Genomic DNA, 22956 nt, shown 5'->3' with positions numbered 1-22956 from the left:
TGTCTTAAAATTAAACTCTTAACAGCAGTCATGCATTTTTTGCACTGTCTTTTTTTTTTTTTTTTAAGGTTTCCCCTCTTGGATGAATTTCTTGAAATAATGTAGGTCTTGTTTTCTTATTTGGGAAGGTAAGGCAACTACTGTCATGTTTAAATGACAATGTTAAATGACGGGATTCTTTTTAAAGTTAGTGATGCATAATTGGTTAAACAGTATTACAGGTTGAAATTTTGATGGAAGAAAAAAGCAATTTCCAGTTTTCTCCAGAATGTTCATGAGAGGATACCAAGAGTAGGAATATTTTATATGGGGATGTTCAGTCTTTAGCCTCTACTGGGCTTGCTGTCAAATTGTGAAACCACTAAAAGGTCTGGGAATGCATTTACTCTCTATGCAAATTTTTCAAAAAATGGCAAATCGAATTAAGATGTGTACAATAGCAATAATGTTAACCAAGGTACCCATATTCAACGTAAATACAGAAAAAACCTAACTATCATTTCATTATTACATTTCCTACGTTCCTTTGAGAACTCTTGAAGGAATGTGGGTCACTCAGTGCTGGCCTGCCAAGAGGGAGGGTCCCATCATGGTGGGTCATGGTGTGCTGAGCAGGGGCTTCCCCTCGAATGACCTGTTTTCCTGTAACCAGCTTGTGATTTGTCTAAAAATCAGGCCGGAATTAAATAATGAATTTTGTTCTAGCTTCTGCGAAGACTGTAATGAGATAACAAAATTTCAAAACAAGTTAAAATAATTCTTGCAGATTTATTAGAATGTGTGGGACATTCTTCTTTGCAGATATTTTAAAAATTCTTGTTTAGTATGTTGAATGGAATAGATATTTCAAGTGAATGGTTCAGAGGTCCCACTCCGTCATTTGCCCTGTGATGTTGGGCAAATAAAATTGAACTTCTCCAACAAGCGTCAGTTTTTCCAACTGTAAAATTAGATGTTCTTTAGGGATGGACATTAAATGATAGGTATGTGAAAAGTGCTTTGATGTTAGTCGTTCTCAGCTTCATACACTGAATGGGGTTTAAACACATACACTTTGAGGCGCCATCCCAACCTTAAGCAGAATCTTCAGGTTTGGAGCCCAGACAGCCTACACTGTCTTACTAGGATCCCCAGGTGATTCTGAGCTGAGCGTTGAAAACCAAAGCTTCATATTTATTGCTGTGATCATGTTTAAGAGCTATGGAAATCATGCATATGAAAAAGTATCAAATGTTAATGTCTGTCTGTCTGTGCTAGGCAGTCCAAATACAAAAAAGGCTTGAGGGGAGTAGACACATTGTTGTCTACCATGATGGGGATGAGTGCCCTTTTTGAAGCTTGCCTGGGCACCTGCAGGGACTCCCTACTTTTGTTTCTGTCACTCTTCTGGGCTTCCCTGCTGTGAGTCTTCAGGAGATTTCATGTGGAAGCTCTGTGATTTTGGTGAGTAATTTGGGAAAAGGAGATAAGCAGAAGAGAGGAGTCACAGTAGACTAAGGTCTAGATCACAGACCTAGATCACATAGCTGTGATCCCCTTTATAGACACAGGAGATAAGGTCCAGTAAGCAGGTTTGTGGGGAAAGGAAGAATATATACGAGTTTTAGGATTTAACATTTGAGGTGTTTGTACGTTATCCAAGTGGATGTCTCCAGTAGAGAAAATGGTTTGGAATTCAGAAGGAAGGTTATTGCTGGAGAAGGCAATGCCATGGGAGTGAATAAAAGCACCCTGGAGAGTGCGGAAAATGAAGAGAACCGAAGGCTGAGCTCTGCTACGGTCCATCTGAGTGAATGAATGAATGCACGACTGAACTCCCAAGGTCTAGTCCACTTTCTCCACCCACACAGCAAGCAGTGTCTTCATTTGTTCATCTTTTTTCCTCTTACTATGTTAGCCCAGTGGACTCTGGCAAGTGACCTAACTTGTGCTTCAGTTTTCTTATCTGTAAAATGGAAATAATAATAGTACCCATCTCAGGGTTGTTGTGAGGATTAAATAAAAATAAAGTACTTCGACAGCTACTGGCATATCAGTGCTCAGTAACAACATTAACTGGACTGCCTTTACCTATTGAGATAAATTTGATTTCTAATAAGGTCCAATTCCCATCCCACTTATAAGTGCAAATCTTCCTCAGTGACTGGAGCCGGTGTTGATCATTATCTTTCTTTTTTCCCTGCCACAGAGTGCATCACTTAGTAGATGTTATTTTAACGTGTTTATGACCTTTGTTGGTCTTACCTCCTCAACTGGAATGTAAGCTTCCCTTAGGATCAGAACCATTTCTTATACTTCTACATACAACCGTTAATTTCTCAAACGTCTGTTATCTCTATTAATGTGGTAACTTAGAATAAACCCTAATGATTTAGGACTGTTTTGGTGCAGAGGAGCAACTCAACAATATTTGAATGCATAAATGAAAAATCTAAGATTGTCTTAATATCTGTTTCTTTCTACTCAGGTACATTCTGCTAGGTGTTGCACAAATAGCAGGGAAACACTTTACTAAATGAGTGCTTTGCTTACTTCTTCCTAGCAGCTTTCAACAGTTCATAAAAATAGAAGTCATCTGGAAAACTCCTAAACTCTATTTAAGACTGCCTAGGAAAACGGGTATTACATGGGACGTGCTGCCTGGAACCAGGGTGATAGCCCGTGCTTTAAACGCGCTGCAAGTGGAGGGAGGTTGCAAAGGCATTTTATTTATTTTTTAGGCTTCTGGGTCTTGGCATCCTAAAATGTAAAATTGGGGGTGGTGTGGTGGCTAGATTAGGTGTTAAATTTGATGTCTTCTAGCAATAAATATGCTAGTATTCACTGGCAATCAGGATACAAATACATTGTTTTGTACATAATTATAAATTACAGAAATTTTATAGGGCTACAAAAGTAATGGCAGCAAAATGCATGACAATATACTCACAATATTCCTTCAGATTCCTATCTCTACCCCCCCCCGCAAAACAACCTACTAACCTGGTCCAAAGCAAAATAGTACTGATGTGTGTTGTCTGGCCCACAATTTAAGGGGTCAGATAATATACTCTGAGTTAAACATGTGGGTTTCGTGGCTATATACCTCAGTCAGTACTTGAATCAGTAAAATCTCAGCTTTCTAGCTGTGTGATCTTGAACATGCCATTTAACTTTGCTCTTTTCTCATATGCAAAATAAAGATAATAATATGAACTAACATTAACATAGCACTTATGTGCCAGCCAGTTTTATGTGCTTTACATTATACTAACAATAGTTTTTACCTCTTCGTGTCATTGTAAAATTTAATGAGACACCTCTCTCCCAAAGCACTTAGTACATATGTCAGACTATATTTCTTTTCCTGGGTATAAATTACAGAAACTCCAAAAGTTTCTAACATTTAAAATGCTTTAAAAAATATTTTGTGAATAGAAAGGTGATATTGTGCTGGAGGAATTGGGACCTACTTAAAATGCTGATATTTGATCATTATCAGAATTAAAATGAGTTCTCTAGTAGTCAGGAACCCCTGTTCTAATCTTTTTATTCTTCCCCATGGATCACTATGATTTTTATGATTTTTAAAACGTACTTTAGACCTCAACATCCCCGTTAGGAAATAGAATTCATAAAACCTTGTAACCAACTGCGAAATGAGGTTGAATGTTTTGGGTTTTAGAAATCTTAGTGATTTAAGGTTATTGGATGAAGTGTATCAGTTAAAAAGAGAATAAAGCTGTTAGGGTGGTAAAATAGAAGACATGACCTGTGATTTATTAGAGAAATGATAGTTTCCTAATTTTTTAATCTTTACCCAAAGAAATGCCTAGTGTAAAACACAATGGTTTGAATTTTCATTTCACATGAAAGAATATGTAGAAGAGGGGAATGTGTATCTGGACTGTACTCATGTAAGAATTCTTCTAAGGGAATTTTAAGGTCATTTCTGAGTAAGGAGTAAGATAATGGGGATTTAATCAATGCCATAAATGCAGTCATCTTTCCTATTAAGTAATAGTTAACACTTAAATAGCATTTTCTATGTGGTAGACAACAACTCTATGCGATATTATTATTAGCTCCATTTTAAAGATGAGGAGACAGGGTCAAAGGTTAACCAACTTGTCCAAAGTCATCTATGTGGTATGTGGCAGAGTGGAGAGTTGAAGCTTGGCAGTCTGATTTCAGGGTATGTGCTTGTAATATTAACAAAGAGAAGAGTAGTGGAGCAGTGGTAAAAAAAAAACATGGGATTACAGAAATGGGAGAGGTACAAAGACAAGAGTCAAGGAACACTAAAGGGACAAGGAAATACTTCCAACTCCCTTTTCTTTCATTCCTCCTACCACTAGAGAAGGCTTTTGTAGTTGTTGGTTGTAGAACTCTATAATTACATATAACAATTTATTGGTACCTGCTGGGGATGGGGAGAAGGGTCAAGTTGGTATTACATTTGTACTTAAAAGAATGATGATGATTGAAAGGAGAATGGCCATAGTGATGACTATAATCTTTTTGAAGTGTTTCCACCATATCCTCCCAAGAATCTTTCTTGTTTTTTGGGATTCTTTGCCCTGAAATGAAAATAAACACAAATTTAATGTTTTCTTTCCATTTCTGGATTAATGTGCACACTACAATACTTATTAGAACGATTTAGAAGAACAGATTTAATTTGGGTTTGACCAATCACAAAAAGTCGCAATAAGTCTGAGCAGCTGTTATAAAATGATGCACCAAGATTCTTTATTGTGTTCCGCTATACTTTTATTGGCTTTATTAATTTTGTGACCTTGAATAAGTTACTAATTCTCTGAACTTGTTTCCTCATCTTAACATCATGATTTTACTTAAATTCCACTATCCCCTACAACCCTATTTAAAATTGCTACCCCATCTCCATTCCAGAAACCCTCTTCTTCAATACATTGTTTTTCTCCAAAGTACTTATCTCTTATCTAACAATATGTACATTTTACTTATTTGTTGTTTGTTGAGAACGTAAGTTCTATGAAGGCAGGGATTTTTTGTCTGTTTCATTCACTGCTATATTCCCAACAGCAAACAACATAGAGCAGGTGTTCAATTATAATAGTATTTGTTGAAAAAATGAATGACTAAATCTATTAAATGAGGATAGTAGTATCTGCCACATAGTAGCCCAGATTGTGAGGATTAACTGAGGTAGTGAATATAGTATATCGAGACTGGATATAAGAATAAATTATGCCATTATTATAATTAATATTTTAATGAATAATGAGATGGACTTCGTTAAGTACGATACAAAAATTTCATACCTTAATTAACCTAAACAAAATAGCTCACTTTTATTAAATTTTATTAAGATTATTGAAAGAATCCAAGGAGCAGTGGAGAGAAATGAAACACGGTCACACGAAATTGTAAAATGCTTCCCCCCATCCCCTGAAGTAAGCTTTATTGTTTTCATTTGGTCTACTCCTTTTTATTTTTAAAATATATGTAACTGCTTTTCCTATAGCATGATACAAATAAATTGTTTGATGCTTACATGGATTTCTGCTATCTGCCACCTGGATGAGTAAAACTCTAACATATTTCAGTTATCTTTCTTCGTGCAACAGATCTGCTTTTTTACTCTCAGTATATATGGTGATTTTCCAAGAGCAAAGTCAAGGTATGTACATGATTACAGTGCATGCTATAAATGGCATGAGTCCTGGTATGCCACTCAGATGGTCTCATGACTAGTGTATGACAAGCTATGGGAGCCCCAGGTTTATATACCCAAGATGCTGGTGGTTATTCTCAAGGATCTGGCGTATGGAAGCTACTGACTACATATACTTTCCAAGATGTTATAATTTATTGAATGCTTAAAGTGCAGGTACTATAGGACATGCATTATATGTATTTTTGCATAATAATATGCAATACTTATAATAACCCTAGGTGAATATTCCTGTTTTATAGTGTTGAAGAAAATGAGGCTCAGAATGGGTTAAGTTGCTTGCCTCAGAGTAAGTGGTGGAGCTGGAATTCAAATCTAGAATTGCATGACTATACTGCCTCATGTAGAAACAGTGAATTAAGGTATAAATGGACTTTATATCTTTCTCTTAGATTATTTATTCTCTTTCATTAATGTAGCATGTATATATAGTTTGAAAAGTCAGAATTCTATAAGGCTTATGAGTAAAAACTGCATTTTCCTGCCCTGCTCCTCTTCAACCTGATCCTATTTTTCAGAGGTAATCACTTTCAGCTCTTTTTCGTGTGTTTTGTTAATTGCTGTATCTCTATTTCCTGGAACAGTGGTTCTCTCCTGGGGATAATTTTGCCCTCCAGAGGACGTTTGGCGATATCAGGAGACATTTTTGACTGTCATGCCTGTAGGGGTGCTACTGGGCATCTAATGGATAGAAGCCAGGAATGCTGTTGAATATCCTACAATGCATAGGACAGTCTAGAGTGTGCCACGGCTGAGAAACCCTGACCTAAAACAGTGTCTGACATGTAGTGGGTGCTCAGTAAATACTTGTTGAATGCACCTCATTTAGCTGTTTATTTTTTTCCTGCTGTTTGTTTTCCTCTGTATTGCTAGAAACCATATATATATATTTTTTTCTTGATTTTTCCTGTTTCCAACTATAGAAAAGGGGATATAACTCCTACCATACCTCCAAACCCCCCTTCCCCAAACACATACCTTTCCTATTCTTTTTGTTAAATTAAAGCTTTGTAACTATTCCCTGAGACATGGAGCATATTTGACTACATTGACTTTAGTGTATAGCTTTTTGGCTTCTCTAGAGCTAATAATAGGTAGATAGTTAAAATGTTTTCATTTATTAGTTTTTAATCTACCAACCAGTAATTCATTCCCAAACTCTCCAAAGGAGCTGGAAAATATCCTTCCTTTGATGGCTCCTCTGTTGGATTCTTCTGCTTTATCTTGAAGTTCCTCACAGAGCCTTTTGATCTACTCCAGTGTGGTTTGGTTGGGGTCTAGGTTTGCTATACCTATAGCTTTAATCTTCAGATCTTTCTGCACCAGTATCCTGGGAATGCCCTTCTCTTGTGCTGGGCCTTTTGCTTTTTCAGTCTCATTTCGTTCCCTTTCTTGATTTACTTCCTTCTGTTGGTGAAAAATTTCTGCTGAAAACTTCTTAGAAAGGGTGGGTGGGAGATATGTTTCTGAGAATTTACATGCCTAGAAATGTCTTGATTCTACCCTTGGTAATTTGGGTATAGAAGTCTAATGTGGAAATCATTTTCCTTCAGAATTTTAGAAGCATTCCTTCATTTTTGTTTAGCACCCATATATTGCTTTTGCAAAATCTGTTATTCTAATTGCCAAGTCTTTGTTTTTTCTCTCTCTCTAAAAACCTTCAGAATCTTCTCTTCCTTTTTAACGTTCTATAATTTCGAGATTACATGCCCTGCTATGATCCTCTTTTGTTGTTCATTGAATCTGTAAATTCATGTTACTTAGTTCTAGGATTTTTTCTTGTATTAATCTGATTTTCTCCCCTCTGATTCCTTCATTTTCTTTTTCTGAAAATCCTGTTCTTCATATGTTGGATCTCTTAGACTGATTCTCTGTCTTTTCTCTCTCTTTTTGCTCTGCTCTCTGAGAGAATATCTCAACTTTATATTACAATCATTCTATTTAATTTAAAAATTTTACTGTTGTTTTAACTTCCAAAAGATCTTTTTGTTCTATGAATAAGCTTTTACATAGCTTTCCATTCTTGTTTCAGGGTTGTACAATATTGTCTTCTATTATTTCTCCGAAGACATTAGAGAGGTTTTGTTTTTTTTTTAAATAAATTTATTTATTTATTTTTGGCTGCATTGGGTCTTTGTTGCTGTCCGCGGGCTTTCTCTAGTTGTGGTGGGTGGGGGCTACTCTTTGTTGCGGTGGCTTCTCTTGTTGCGGAGCACGGGCTCTAGGCACACGGGCTCAGTAGTTGTGGCTTGCAGGCTCTAGAGCTCAGGCTCAGTAGCTGTGGCGCATGGGCTTAGTTGCTCCGCGGCATGTGGGATCTTCCCGGACCAGCAGCTTTTACTGCTCTAATGAGGCTCGAACTCGTGTCCCCTGCATTGGCAGGCAGATTCTTAACCACTGCGTCACCAGGGAAGACCTGTTTGCTTTTTTTAAGTGAAGTATAATTTACAGTATTGTGTTAGTTTCAGGTGTACAGCACAGTGATTCAGATATACATACATATGTATATGTGTGTGTATATATATATGTATATGTGTGTGTGTGTATATATACACACACACACATATATATTCCTTTTCAGATTCTTTTCCCTTATAGGTTATTACAAAATATTGAGTATAGTTCCCTGTGCTATACAGTAGGTCCTTATTTGTTATCTATTTTATACATAGTAGTGTGTTCATGTTAATCCCAAACTTCTAATTTATCCTTCCCCCCAGAGAGATTTTTTTTTAATGAAGCTTTCCTTTGCTTCTGCATTATCTGTTTTGTCTGAGTTCCTTTTTTCTGTTTACTTTGATTTTTTTTTATTATAGAGATTTTTCTCAAATATCTCATTATCTAAAGTGATGATTGGAAACTCCATATGAGTGAGTGAGGGCTATCATTTGGTGGGCTTCACTATAGGATAATCTGGTATGAACCTGACTATTTCATTGGGGGAATGCCTCAATATGTGTAGGTCAGTATCTGTAGGTCTTTTTTCCTTGGCCTCGTGAGTTTTCTTAGGGAGGAATCCTCTAATCTCCTGCCTGGGTGAAGCTGACTGGGAGAGAGGTTGGGGAATGGTCACCCTATTCAGGATGCAGATTTTTACTTAGTCCACCTAATTTTAATATGATGGTCACTCTGGCCTTAACTGCACCTGGTAAATGAGTTTAGAATCTCTTAGGTCTTTTATCTTTAGATAATACAATTTATTATCCTTTGTCAGGGGTAAGGAGAGGAAACTGTGGCTGTAAAAAGTCGGGAAGGGGCTCTACAGGTAAAATGTTCCTTTTAAACACATTATACCCAATCTCTTCTTTCTAGACCCATACTGCTTTTAGAAGTACCATGTGTCTCCTTTTAGAAGTACGATGTGTGTCCAATTTCTGATCCTTTCCAAGGTTCTATGGCCTGGATCATTTGGCATCTTAATATCTTCTGCTATAAGCTTGTTTTTTGAACTTTTACTGCTCTAATGAGGCTATTAAGTACTCAGAACCCATTTTCCTAGCTTCCAAAATTTTGAAATTTCTTTTCTCTTGTTCTTTTTCTAAAAAATCCTAGTGGTTTATACATTAAAATCTCTAATTGTTGTTTTACCTATCATTTTATTGGAGTTTTGAGAGGATACCAAAATAAATGTATATGTTTAATCTGCAAGTTAAAATCCATGACCCATATTTATCTGTAGGCAGACTGACAGAAAGCTTATTGGCCTACTTTTTGTTAAAAAGCCAAATCTGCTTTTTAAGAATAGTTGGGTCTGTTACAAAAAGATCAAGAGAGAGAAAATTAATTTAGCTAGGCAAAAATAGAGGGTTTAGTGAGAATGATTATGTGATATCTGTGTGAAAATAATCTGAGAGCAATTGTAAAATATTTCAGTCAAATTTCATCTTTATTTTTTTCCTTTATTTTATTTTATTTTTTTGGCTGCACTGCACATGGCATGTGGGATCTTAGTTTCCCGACCAGGAATCAAACCGGCAGCCCCTGCAGTGGAAGTGGGGAGTCTTAACCACTGAACCACCAGGGAAGTCCCTAATTTAATCTTTTATTGAGCTGCTTCTACTCAACTGGCTTCAAAGAGGAAGTCATTTTTCCCCATGTAATCATGAAAATACAATATATACATAAACGTGGGATTTGTTTGGAAGGAAAGGCAGTAAAGTGAAAAAAAAATCTCAATTTTTTTGCTATAACTTTCTGGGATTTAGATGTTGCCTCTTTTCTGATAAGAAAGAAACATGATATAATCTAATAAAAAAGTAATAGATCCAGTGATATAGTGGATTATGTAACCCTATAACCCTGCCACTATTACTACTCAGAAATGCTAGATAAAATATAAGAAGCAAACTTTTAAATGCATAACTGATATTGGAAGAAAGTAAGAGTAAGGCCAAGTGCAGGAACCTAGGAAAGCAGTGAGAAGTTGCACTGATGGTGCAGCTCCTCTGGATTTGGGAAGGTGATGATGTTGGCCTCTGCCATGCAGGCAGGGCTTAGGATTTAGTGCTCATAGTGGACTAACCCTTGGGCTCACGTGAGGAAAGCAATGAAACTACTCAATTTCCATCTTTCCTATTAACTAGGCTCAAAGCTTTGGAGTCTTCCTTGACTCTCTCTCACCTCATGGCCAATCTGTCAGCAACTCTAATTCGCTCCACCTTCAAAATATATCCAGAATCCAACCACTTCTCATCACCTATATTGCAGTCAATATTCATTTAGTGTTACCTACACCTTTACCACTATCTGTATAGTTCCTTTAGAATTTCCTTTAGTGATAAACTTCCAGATGTGATAAAGACAGCCAGCTATCCACTGAAGACTTTGAGTTCCCCTTCCATAATGTAGAGTTGTTGCTGGCAAGAGACTGTCCAGTCACAGATCACATTTCTCAGGCCCTTCACCCCACCCCTTGCTGTGTCCTCTCTCTACCCCATGTACCTATGCAAAGCTATAAGACTAATTCCTACCAATAGATTGTGAGTAGAAATGATGGGTGTCACTTTTGGGCTGAACTGGCTCAAAGCAAATGTGCTTCTTCCACTCCCTGTTTAACCAGCTGCCACCTGAAATTGAAAGATTCTGAGGGGCCAAAGGCAATGACAGAGTCACAAAATGGAAAAAACTTGGGTTTCTGGATTACCCTGTGGAAGTCTGCTCACTGAAAGCCTGCCTTATACTGTTATACAACCGAGAAATTAACCTCTGTTGAGTTAAAACACTGAAAACTTGAGGTATGTTGGTATAGCTAATGTTTCTCTAATAGTGAAATTGTAGTAGGATGAGATGTTGTTATTATCAATACAGAACTCTAAAACATGTAGCGCTGGCTTAGCCATCAGGTGGTAGGCACAGAAGAAACTGAGTCTGGAAAGATAAAGACCAATGCTCTTCAGGGTAAAATATTTGCTAAAACTATTGCCTGTGATAATTTGGAAGGCAGGCAAAATACTACTGAGTCTGTCCTTTTAGAAGAAAAGGTTGGAAAATAGAAAGGTAGTAGTGTGAGTTCTTGTTACTGGCTACATTTAGCAAGGCAGCAACTGGCTGGTTTGCAAGAAGAAATGAAAAGGAATAGAGAGACTGCAGAAATGTGGAACATTGGAAGATTGGATAAGCTGATGGTTTTGGGGCCCAAATAGTAAGACATTAGATTAAAAAGGCCTTTTAATGACAGATGCCCATTAAGATTCTACCCTTCCTCAATTACAACCCCCCCAAACCTATTAAAAATGGACAAATGACTTGAAATGCAAATCAAAGTAAGATACCACTTCACACCGGTAGGATGGCTATAATAAAAAAAAAAAAAAGAAAAAAGGAAAAACAACAAGTGTTGAAGAGGATGTGGAGAAATTGGAACCCTCTTACATTACTGGTGGGAAGGTAAAATGGTTCAACCACTGTGGAAAATAGTTTGGAAATTCCTCAAAAAGTTTAAATAGAATTACCATATAATCCAGCAATTCCATTCCTATGTACATACATAAAAGAATTGAAAACAACTATTCAAACACAAACTTGTACACAAATGTTCATAGCAGCATTATTCACAGTAGCCAAAAGGCAGAAACAACACAGATGTCCATCATTTGATGAATGGATAAACAAATTGTAAATCTATACAATGGAATATTATTCAGCCAGAAAGGAATGAAGTACTGATACCTGCTACAACATGGATGACCCTCGAAAACATCATGCTAAGTGAAAGAAGCCAGACACAAAAGACAACAGATTGTATAATTCCATTTATATGAAATACTCAGAATTGGTAAATCCATAGAGACAGAAAGTAGGTTATTGGTTGTTAGGGGCTGGGGAGTAATTGCTTAATGGGCATGAAGTTTATTTTTGGGGTGATAAAATGTTTTGGAACTAGATGGAGGTGGTGGGTACACAACATCGTGAATGTACCAATTGCCACTGAATTGTATACTTTAAAATGTTAATTTTTTGTTATGTGAATTTTACCTCAATTACAAAAAGATTGTGCCCTGCCTTAGAGATCAGATTAAGGGTATAGGCTTCCTATCCAACCAAGCCTAATGGCCTCAAGGTAGTTGCCTTTAACTTGAGAGGGAGGCATGAACAAGGAAGCAAAGAAAATACATATTGGAAAGGATAAAAAAAATCCAGTCATTTTTCATATATGATGGCACTTCTATGTAGAAAATGCAAAGAAGTCCACAAACAAACAATATTACCATAAAAGAGTTCAGCAAGACTTGGGATACAAAATCAGTATGCAAAAATTGACTGCGTTCCTGTTAACCAAAAATGTTTTGAAAATGTAGTTTAAAAAATATCATAGGGCTTCCCTGGTGGCGCAGTGGTTGAGAGTCCGCCTACCGATGCAGGGGACACGGGTTCGTGCCCCGGTCCGGGAAGATCCCACATGCCGCGGAGCGGCTGGGCCCGTGAGCCATGGCCGCTGAGCCTGCGCGTCCGGAGCCTGTGCTCCGCAACGGGAGAGGCCACAACAGTGAGAGGCCCGCGTACCGCAAAAAAAAAAAAAAAAAAAAAAAAAAAAAATATCATATACAATAGCAACAAAAACAGTAAGATATCAAGAAATAAATCTCAGAAAAGTTGTACAAGACCCTTAGGGGAAAAATTATAAAACTCTACTGAAAGATTTTGAAAGAGACTTAGAAAAATGAAGAGACATAGCATGTTCAGAGAAGGGAAAACAGTATTTTAAAGGTGTCAGTTCTCCCCATATTAATGTAATTCCAACTAATATCCCAACAGTTTGTGTGTGTGTGTAACTTGAGATGTAGAATCTAAAATTCCCCAAAAGAGAAAGAAGCAAGCCTTGCCAACATAATTTCTAAAAAAGAGAAAGTAGACGAAGTTGCCCTATAAGATATTAAGACTTCTCATAAAACCACAGTAACTAAAATGGTGTAGTACTGGCCCAAGGAAATAGAAATAGATCAGAAGAATATAATACATACAAATCAAAAGAACGAAAATGGTTTACATATGAAAACATTATATGTGGCAATGTTGGCATTACAAACCAAATGGGAAAGTCTGAGCTATTTAATAAATGGTCGTTTGGGCAACTGGTTATTTATACAGAAAATAATAGAATTTGATTCCTACCTCACATTTTATGCAAAAATAAAATTCCAGATGTTTTAAAGATTCATGTTTAAGAAGCAGAAATAAAAACTTTCAGGAGACAATATAAGAGTATCTTTATAACCTGGCGAAAGGAAGGCGTTCTTAAGACACAGAAAGCATAAAGGACAGGACTGATACATTTGCCTACATGAAAGTTAAAGACATCTGTCCTGATAAATGGATAAAGAAGAAGTGGTACATATATACAATGGAATAATACTCAGCCATAAAAAAATGAAATAATGCCATCTGCAGCAACATGGATGCAGCTAGAGATTATCATGCTAAGTAAGTCAGAAAGAGGAAGACAAATACCATATGATATCATTATATATGGAATCTAAAATATGACACAAGTGAACCTATCTATGAAACAGACTCACGGGCATAGAGAAAAGACCGGTGGTTGCCAAGGGGGAGGGGGTTGGGAAGGGATGGATTGGAGGATGGGGTTAGCAGATGTAAGCTTTTATATACAGAATGGATAAACAACAAGGTCCTACTGTACAGCACAGAGAACTATATTCAATATCCTATGATAAACCATAATGGAAAAGAATATAAAAAAAGAATGTATATATAGTTATATATGTATAACTGAATCACTTTGCTGTATAGCAGAAATTAACACAACAGTGTAAATCAACTACACTTCAATAAAAAAAAATAGTAAAGAGAAAAGACTTCTGTCCTAAAAAAGACACTGTACACAAAGTTAAAATCAGTCCACATACTGGGAGAACATATTTACACTTTCTACAACTAAGTATTAGGATGAAGAATTATATACTCATTCATTATTCTAATAGTTATAAAATAAGTATTTTATATATATATACTAAATTATTAAAAAAGATAAGCACCCCATTAGCAAAATGGGCAAAGGATATCAACAGGCCACTCACAGAAGAAACGCTAATGGTTAATAAACAAAAATTTCTCTCTGTCATCCCAAATTAGGGAAATGCAAATCAAGACAATAGTTACTTTCTTTCCCCTACCAGATTGTTAAAAGTTATAATCTAATAATCTCAGGTTTTGGAAAGACAGTGTGGAGCGACGGGGCCTCTCGTACAGCGCCGATGGGAGTATAAACTGGCACGACACTTTGGAAAGTAATTTTGAAACATTTGGCTAATTCAAAGGTGCACATATTTTAAGATCCAGCAATTCCATTTCTATGTATATATTATAGAACAGTGGGTCAAAAATGGGATCTAGCAACCCAGGGGATTGTAAAAGATGACCCACTGGAGAGCAGGAAAATAATATTAGAACCATATCTATTTGTTCATTTTAATCTAATAAACAAGAAGGAAATGAAAATATTTAAAATTTAACATATGGATAGGCACTGACATTTTCCCTAGGTATGATGTAAAATGGTAAATCATGAAAGTTAAGATGTTTTGAGGGTAGAGGGGAAATTCCACAGTGATGCAGAGTTGGCCACTGCGGACCCCTTTGTCCACTCTCTTGTAGTGTATTGCAATACCTACAATTTATATGGGTAAGTGAATTATGGGTAATACATGGGTAATATTATTTAGTTTTAACTAAGCTAAAGTAGACATGTGGCTTAATTATACTAACAGGGCAAAGATAAACAACAAGAAAATGACAAAGAGGATATATCTCTGCTTCTAGTTTGAACACTACCTGCCATATTTAGAGACTTAAAAAATAGTCATTTGTAATCAAATCTGGCTTTTAATCACACTATCATTAAAATACATTATTAAAATTTTTCTTAGAGAGACATAGTTTTAATTTTCTTAAGAAAAATTATTTAATTTTTTATTTCATCTTTGTCTCATTCTTTTAATTTCTATTAGTATGTTTTAATATATAACATTACTATTGAAGAATATATATAATTTATATATATTTAAACACATTCTCAAGAATATTTTATGAATAAGTATGCACGATCAAAAAACTCTATAGACTATTGTCTTAGAAACATTTTGTAAATGTGTACTAAAAGACATGTACAAGGGTGTTCAGTGCAGTGTTGTCCATAATAAAGAAGTTGGAATCTACGTTAATATTCATTAAAAGGGGAAAGGATAAGTATTTCTGTATTTCTTAAAATAGTAATGATATGCTGGCAGAAGCTAAATTGATACATTAGAGCTAAGTGTATCAAAATGAATACATTTCAAAAACATAATGTTGAACTAAAAACTCAGGTTGCAGAAGGATAGGTTCATTATAATGTCATAAATACAAAGTTTAAAAATGCAAACCAATACTACAGATACATATATAGCTACACATATATAGCAGAGGAGTCAAAACATGCATACAAATGATTCAAATCAAATTCACGATAGCAGTTCTTCTGGTGAGGGAGTGGAATGGGCTTGGGAAAGGTACACAGGGGACTTTAATTATATGTATAATTTTATTTCTTTAAGAAACAAAGGCCCAAACCAAATGTGGCAAAATATTAAGTCCAGATAAAGCTGGCTGATGATTACAAGGGTATTAGATATATTATTCTCAAAACTTTTTCATAGGGACTTCCCTGGTGGTCCAGTGGTTAAGAATCCGTCTTGCAATGCACAGGACGCTGGTTCAATCCCTGGTCTCGGAACTAAGATCCCACATGCCCCAGGGCAACTAAGCCTGCGCCACAGTTACTGAGCCTGCTTGCTCTGGAGCTCGCGCGCCTGTGCACCGCAGCAAAGAGCCTGCACGCCGCAACAAAAGATCCCGTGTGCGCAACTAAGACCCAAGGCAGCTAATAAATAAATAAATATTTTAAAAAACCCTTTTTCATATACTTGAAATAAATGTTGAATGAGTTAAGGAATTTTCTGACTAATTTCAATATGCATTGTAAAAATGTAGATACTATCAGTTATCCACTGTTTGGCTGTTATGCTTTATCCGTCTATTATGACACTTAACGCATACTTTATATTGCAGTTAGGTTTATACAAATATGTCTCCTGCAGTAGATTAAACTGTGGCAAGTATCTTATTCCATTCTTTTATCCCTGAAGATGACAAGCATATTATCCTGTATATAACAGGCCCCCAAAGAATGTTTATTAATGAACAATGAATGAATCTAAATGGCTTGGACAGTTTTATCTGAACTCTGGTGTTATAACTCTCATAAAGACAACAACTGCAATGCTAGACAATGATTTACTTTATTAATTCTTCTTTGTAGATTATACAAACTGATGTGACATCTTTTTCCTGCTATAAAAACAATGCAGAGGATTGCTTTGTTTAAGTAAGTAGTGTTTGATTTAACTAACATTGAGTGCTTGTTTGCTGGGGTTGTGGCTATCATATTCATCCTTATTATTCTTAGTGCCTATTATAGAGCCTGGTAGACAGTAGATCTTCAAAAGATATTTGTTTAATTGATCAATAAATACAAGGTGCAGGGATGGCATAGATGAGAGAGGCATAAACTCAGTCTGGGCAATGGATGAGGAGATGATTCTTGAGTTGGGTTTTGATGGATGAGTAGAAGTTTTCCAGGGGAAGGAAAAAGAGGGAACAGTATGCATAAAGGTGTGAAATAATGCAACAGGTATTTTGGAGAACTACAAATAGTCTGATATTTTTTGAGATTTATAAACTACAAGACATGACCTCTGGGTGATATGACTGGCAATATAATCAGAAGAAAGCTCATTAAGTTAGGGAGGTTGGACTCTACCCTGCTTGGACAAAGGGGCACCACTAGAGGGTTTCAAAAAGGCTATAGATAACGCTCATACTTGCATTTTAAAAGAATACTCTAGTGTCAGTATGGAGGATGACTGGAGCAGAGTAGAACCAAAAATAGGGAGAACAATTAAATCTGGGAATTACCATAGTCAGACAAGAGATAATTGATCTTGGAGTGAGACAGTGAGTGGCATTGGGATGGGCAGAAGGTGTGTTTAAAAGAGATTTAGCTATCTGTGGAATACTATTTAGCAATGATAAGGAATAACATATTAACACACAACAACATGAATATAAAAAACATATTAAGTAAAAGAAGTCAAACACAAAAGACTGTATTGTATGATTCTATTCATATGACGTTGTAGAAAAGACAACACTATAGTGACAAAAAGCAGATTCGTGGTTGGTTGGGGTCAGGGTTGGGGAAGAGTAAACTACAAAGGAGGGCAGATTTTAGGATGGAAGAGCTAGTCCACAACTTGATTGTGGTCACACAATTGGACACAATTACCACAATTTGTCAAACTCCACACTTAAACTGGATGAATATATGTGAATAATACCTTGGTAAGTTGTTTTGAAACGTGAAAAAAATGAGGCTTAGAACAAAAAAGATTTAGGAGGTTGAATCAATAGAACTTGATGAGTAAAAAGTAGTGTGTATACTTTGCTTTATATGGTGGCTGTGTTTCTAGAAAAGATCCGTAAAAATAAAATTTAAAATGCTCAAAGCGGGGTAATTCCCTGGCAGTCCAGTGGTTAGGACTCTGAGCTTCCACTGCAGGAGGCACAGGTTTGATCCTTGGTTGGGGAACTAAGATCCCACAAGTCGCGAGATGTGGCCAAAAAAAAAATGCTCCAAAGGAACTAGTGAATCACTTGGTGATTGTTTTAAAACTATTTTCTAATAGAGAATTTCAGACACATACAAAAGTTGACAGGATGGTATAATGAACCCCTGTATACTCAGCAACCAGATTTAACCATTGTCAAGTTATGGCCAATTTTGTTTAATTTATACACCATTTTACTCCCCCACTCAAACTATTTTGAAGCAAATCTCAGATGTTACAAAATTTCATCCGTAAATTTTTTAGTATGTATCGCTAATAAGTAATGACTCTTTTAAAAACATAACCACAATGCCATTATCACACCTAAAAATTAGTTATATTCCTTAACCTCATCTAATATCCAGCTAGAGTTCAAATATCTATTTGTCTCATGAAGTTGTAAATTTTCACTTTTATAGTTTGTTTGAATCAAAATCCAAATAAGGATCACACATTGCAATTGATATACCTTCTAAGTCCTTTTATTGGTAAGTTTCCCTCTCCTTTTTTTCCCTTGCAATTTATTTGTTGACTAACCTGTGTGTTTCTTAATGTAAGAAACCCTTCTGTTACACAAATAACCACTTTCTACTTTAATGGGCTTTAAAATTTGGATTGTTTTATAATTATTCTTTTAATATTTTAGTTGCACTTCAATAATTTTGATAAAGCCATAATTTGGTGACATAGGATTATCTCACCAAGTGTCCCAGTATGTTTTTACTTTTGGCAGTTTGTCTCAAGGGCAATGATCCTATGACTTAGAGCACTGTTTGGGTATTAAGACAGCCATGTAACACTCACAGTTGTTTGCAGAGCATCTGTTCTATCAGTGAAGATATTCAATCTTTCTTCTCTTTCCAAAATTTTATCGATATTTTGGGTCACAACATTTTTTACATCAGTTACTTGACTCTTCAGTGCGGATATCGAGCTGTCCTCTTGATTTTTATTGTATTTCATCTATATAGAAGTGAAATATAATGTACATTTTATTTTCTATAAATGAAATCTATTGTAATATATTGTAAAAATTAGAACAAAGATGTCAAAAGCACATCTCACTTGTATTTCAGCATAAGGAATCAACTAAGCCTCAAACTGTCCTACCTGAATCATGCAGAAAAAATGGGGGGTGGCAGGAGAGGGAATATATCAATGTATTCAATCAGCAGTGGATTTTTAAAGAATTTAAATTGTGTATTTATTTGAATAGACTTCTTAAAAGAGCAGTTTTAGGTTCATGGTAAAATTGAGTGGAAATTACAGAGTTCCTGCATGCTCCTTACCCCCCATACATGCACGGCCGCCCTCACTATCAACATCCTGTGCTTGAGTGGTCCATTTGTCACAATGGATGACCCTCTGTTGATGCATCATTATCATCCAAAGTCCAAAGTTTCCATTAGGGTTCACTGTTAATATTGTACATTCAGTGGATTTTGACAAACGTCTAATGACATGTTTTTGTCATTACAGTATCATACAGAACAGTTTCACTGCCCTTAATATCCTCTGTGCTCCACCTATTCATACTTCCTTTTTCCCTTAGCCCTCGCAGAAACTTGTCTTTTTACTGTCTCCGTAGTTTTGTCTTTTCCAGAATACCATATAGTTAGAGTCATACAGTATGCAGTGTTTTCAGATTGGCTTCTTTCACTTAGCAATATGCATTTAAGTTTCCTCCATGTCTGTTCATGGTTTAATAGCTCATTTCTTTTTAGTGCTGAATAATAGTCCATTGTTTGGATGTACTGTAGTTTATTTATCCATTCACCTATGGAAAGACATCTTGATTGCTGCCATGTCTTGGCAATTATGGATAAAGCTGCTATAATATCCATATACAGGTTTTTGTGTGGATATAATTTTCAACTCCTTTGGGTAAATACCGAGGAGCACTATTGCTGGATCATATGGTAAGAGTATGTTAGTTTTGTAAGTAACTGCCAAATTGTCTTCCAAAGTGACTATACCATTTTGCATTCCCATCAGCAGTGAATCAGAGTTCCTATTGCTCCACATCCTTGTCAGCATTTGGTGTTGTCAGTGTTTTGAATTTTGGCCATTCTAATAGGTGTGTTAGGGGTATTTCATTGTTGCTATAATTTGCAATTCCCTAATGACATACGATGTTGAGCCTTTTCATATGCTTATTTGCCATCTGTATATCTTCTTTGGTGAGGTATCTATTCAAATATTTGGCCCATTTAAAAAATTGGGTTGTTTGTTTTCTTATCGTTGAGTTTTAAGAGTACTTTGTATATTTTGGGTTATAGTCCTTTATCAGATTTGCCTTTTGCAAGTATTTTCTCCCAGTCTGCGGCTTGTCTTCTCATTCTCATGACAGCTTCTTGATCCAGTTTGACAATCTCTTTTAATTGGTGTATTTAGACCATTAACTTTTTAATTTTATTATAATTAATTAATTTATTTATTTTTGGCTGAGTTGGGTCTTCGTTGCTGCGTGCGGGCTTCCTCTAGTTGCGGTGAGCAGGGGCTACTCTTCGTTGTGGTGCGTGGGCTTCTCATTGTGGTGGCTTCTCTTTATCGCAGAGCACAGGCTCTAGGTGCGCGGACTTCAGTAGCTGCAGCACGTGGGCTCAGTAGTTGTGGCTCATGGGCTCTAGAGCACAGGCTCAGTAGTTGTGGCACGTGGCCTTAGTTGCTCCACGGCATGTGGGATCCTCCTGGACCAGGGCTTGAACCCGTGCCCCCTGCATTGGCAGGCAGATTCTTAGCCAGTGCAACACCAGGGAAGTCCCAGGACATTAACTTTTAAAGTGATTATTGATGTAGCTAGATTAATATCTACCATATTTGTTACCATTTTCTATTCATTGCTCTTGTTCTTTGTTGCTATTTTTGTCTTCAACTCTATCCATATTAAAAATGACCTCTACATCTGGAGAAAACTGTAATTTGAAAAGATACATGCACCCCAATGTTTACTGCAGCACTATTTACAACAGCCAAGACACAGGAGCAACCTAAATGTCCATCGACAGAGGAATGGATAAAGAAGGTGTGGTATATATATACAATGGAATATTACTCAGCCATAAAAAAGAATGAAATAATGCCATTTACAGCAATATGGATAGATCTAGAGATTATCATAAGTGAAGTAAGCCAGACAAAGACAAATATCATATGATATTGCTTATATGTGCAATCTAAAAAAAAAAAAAGACACAAATGAACTCATTTGCAAAACAGAAAGAGACTCACAGACATAGAAAACAAACTTATGGTTACCAAGGGGGACAGTGTGGGGAGGGATAAATTAAGAGTTTGGGATTAACATGTATACACTACTACTTGTAAAATAGATAATCAACAAAGACCTACTGTATAGCACAGGGAACTACAGTCAACTATATTTAATGATACTCAGAGTACTCAATACTTTGTAATAACCTGTAAGGGAAAAGAATCTGAAAGAGAATATATATATATAACTGAATCACTGTGCTGTACACCTGAAACTAACATGGCATTGTAAATCAACTATACTTCAATAAAAAATGATCTCTAAGATATAGTGTTATATTTAAAAAGTAAGCTGCAGCTGCAGAAGAGTATTTAATAATAACTTATCAAGCACTTAGTATGTGGCAGGCACTGTTTTAAGCACTTCACATGTATTAGTTCATTTAATTACCAAATCATTATATAAAGTACTACTCTTTTCATCTTTTATTTTCTAAATAAGAAAACTCAGACTGAGAAAGTTAATATATTGCCCAATGTTACACAGCTAGAGGCAAAACAAGGATTCAGACTAAGAAGCTCTAGAGATTAAGCCTTTACCTATTGTACTAATGATCCCAGTTTTGTGAATTTATATAAATAAATAAATAAATAAATAAATAAATATATATATTCTGGAAGCTTACACACCAAACTGTTAAGAGTGTTCACCTCAGGGGGGTTTGATTGAGATTGTAGGAGATATTTATATTTCACTTTTTATACTTTTGTATTATCTCACTTTATTAATGAGCATTATTTTTAAATATAAAAATGATATTAAAATACCCTGCTCTTTGGCAAGTGATCAAATCCACCTTAAACAGAACTCTGATCTTGGTCACTGGACCATGCAACTTACAATTAATGTTCTGTGAGGAGCTCACTAGTTGGAATGTAGAAAAGAGGGAATTCCTAGTTGAACTGTGTCTCCCCAAAAAGATTCTTTTAAGTCCTAATTCTGGATGGACTTAAAATTCTAATTGTGAATGTGACCTTATTTGGAAATAAGGTTTTGGTGGCTTGTGTTAAGAAATGTTTAGTGGATGCTTCTATGGCTCATGGGTTAAAATTTTTTATTAAGACATAATCAAGTTAAGATATAGCACAGGGAACTCTACTCAGTGCTCCATGGTGACCTAAATGGGAAGGAAATCCAAATAAAAGTGGATATATGTATATGTATAACTGATTCACTTTGCTGTACAGCAGAAACTAACACAACACTGTAAAGCAACTACACTCCAATAAAAATTAATTAAAAAAAGACATAAGTTAAGATAAATGGTGAATCTTTGATTTTTCTTTTTATTCCTTTTCTCTTTTTCTCTCCTTTTAAAAAATGCTTAATCTTTTAAGATTAAGAGACTCATCTAAGTTTTGTTAAGATAATGTATTCATAGTCCATTCAATGGCATTTGGTACATTTATATATATAAATATATTTAAAACTCTCTCAAAACTACTTTTTTTTTGCTGTGTGCATTTTTCTAATCATAGTATAAAAAATTCAACACCTTTTATAAAATTTTCTACAGATTTGAAGCTCACCAGGTTAGTTTATACATGTTAAACAAATTTCTTTGATGTCAGATGTGTTAACTGCTTAAAATGTGAATATTTTCGCAGGGTTTTCAGGGAGCTATGTTAATTATATATTTTAGCTGTGTTGAATATTGCAGAATTCTCCATAAGAGAATATACAAATTTAATATATCTATCCTTAGTTACTTCTTCAGGCATTGTGGTGGACTCACCCTGTGGGGACCCCCACTGAGTCACATCTTTATAAAATTCCCTCCCCTTCAGTGTGATCTGCCCCTAACGAATGGAAGCAAAGGT

At 35.8% G+C, this 22956-nt stretch overlaps 1 protein-coding gene across 1 annotated transcript in view; it reads right to left on the bottom strand.

The window, feature by feature from the left end:
* Window positions 1–22956, bottom strand: part of LOC112409007 (vesicle-associated membrane protein 714-like) — a 42985-nt gene that overhangs the window by 7573 nt on the left and 12456 nt on the right. The window contains exons 5-6 of the mRNA XM_024758871.1: window positions 18667–18825; window positions 4445–4559 (exon numbers count right to left, since the gene is read on the bottom strand). Of these exons, the coding sequence (XP_024614639.1) occupies window positions 4445–4559; window positions 18667–18825 (274 nt within the window). The remainder of the gene's footprint in view (window positions 1–4444; window positions 4560–18666; window positions 18826–22956) is intronic.

This window comes from Neophocaena asiaeorientalis, unplaced genomic scaffold, assembly GCF_003031525.2.
Source record: "Neophocaena asiaeorientalis asiaeorientalis breed wild unplaced genomic scaffold, Neophocaena_asiaeorientalis_V1.1 scaffold784, whole genome shotgun sequence".
In the NCBI taxonomy this organism is placed as follows: Eukaryota; Metazoa; Chordata; class Mammalia; order Artiodactyla; family Phocoenidae; genus Neophocaena; species Neophocaena asiaeorientalis.
Note: the sequence above shows the minus strand (reverse complement) of the source record. Positions and strands in the feature narration are given on the sequence as shown.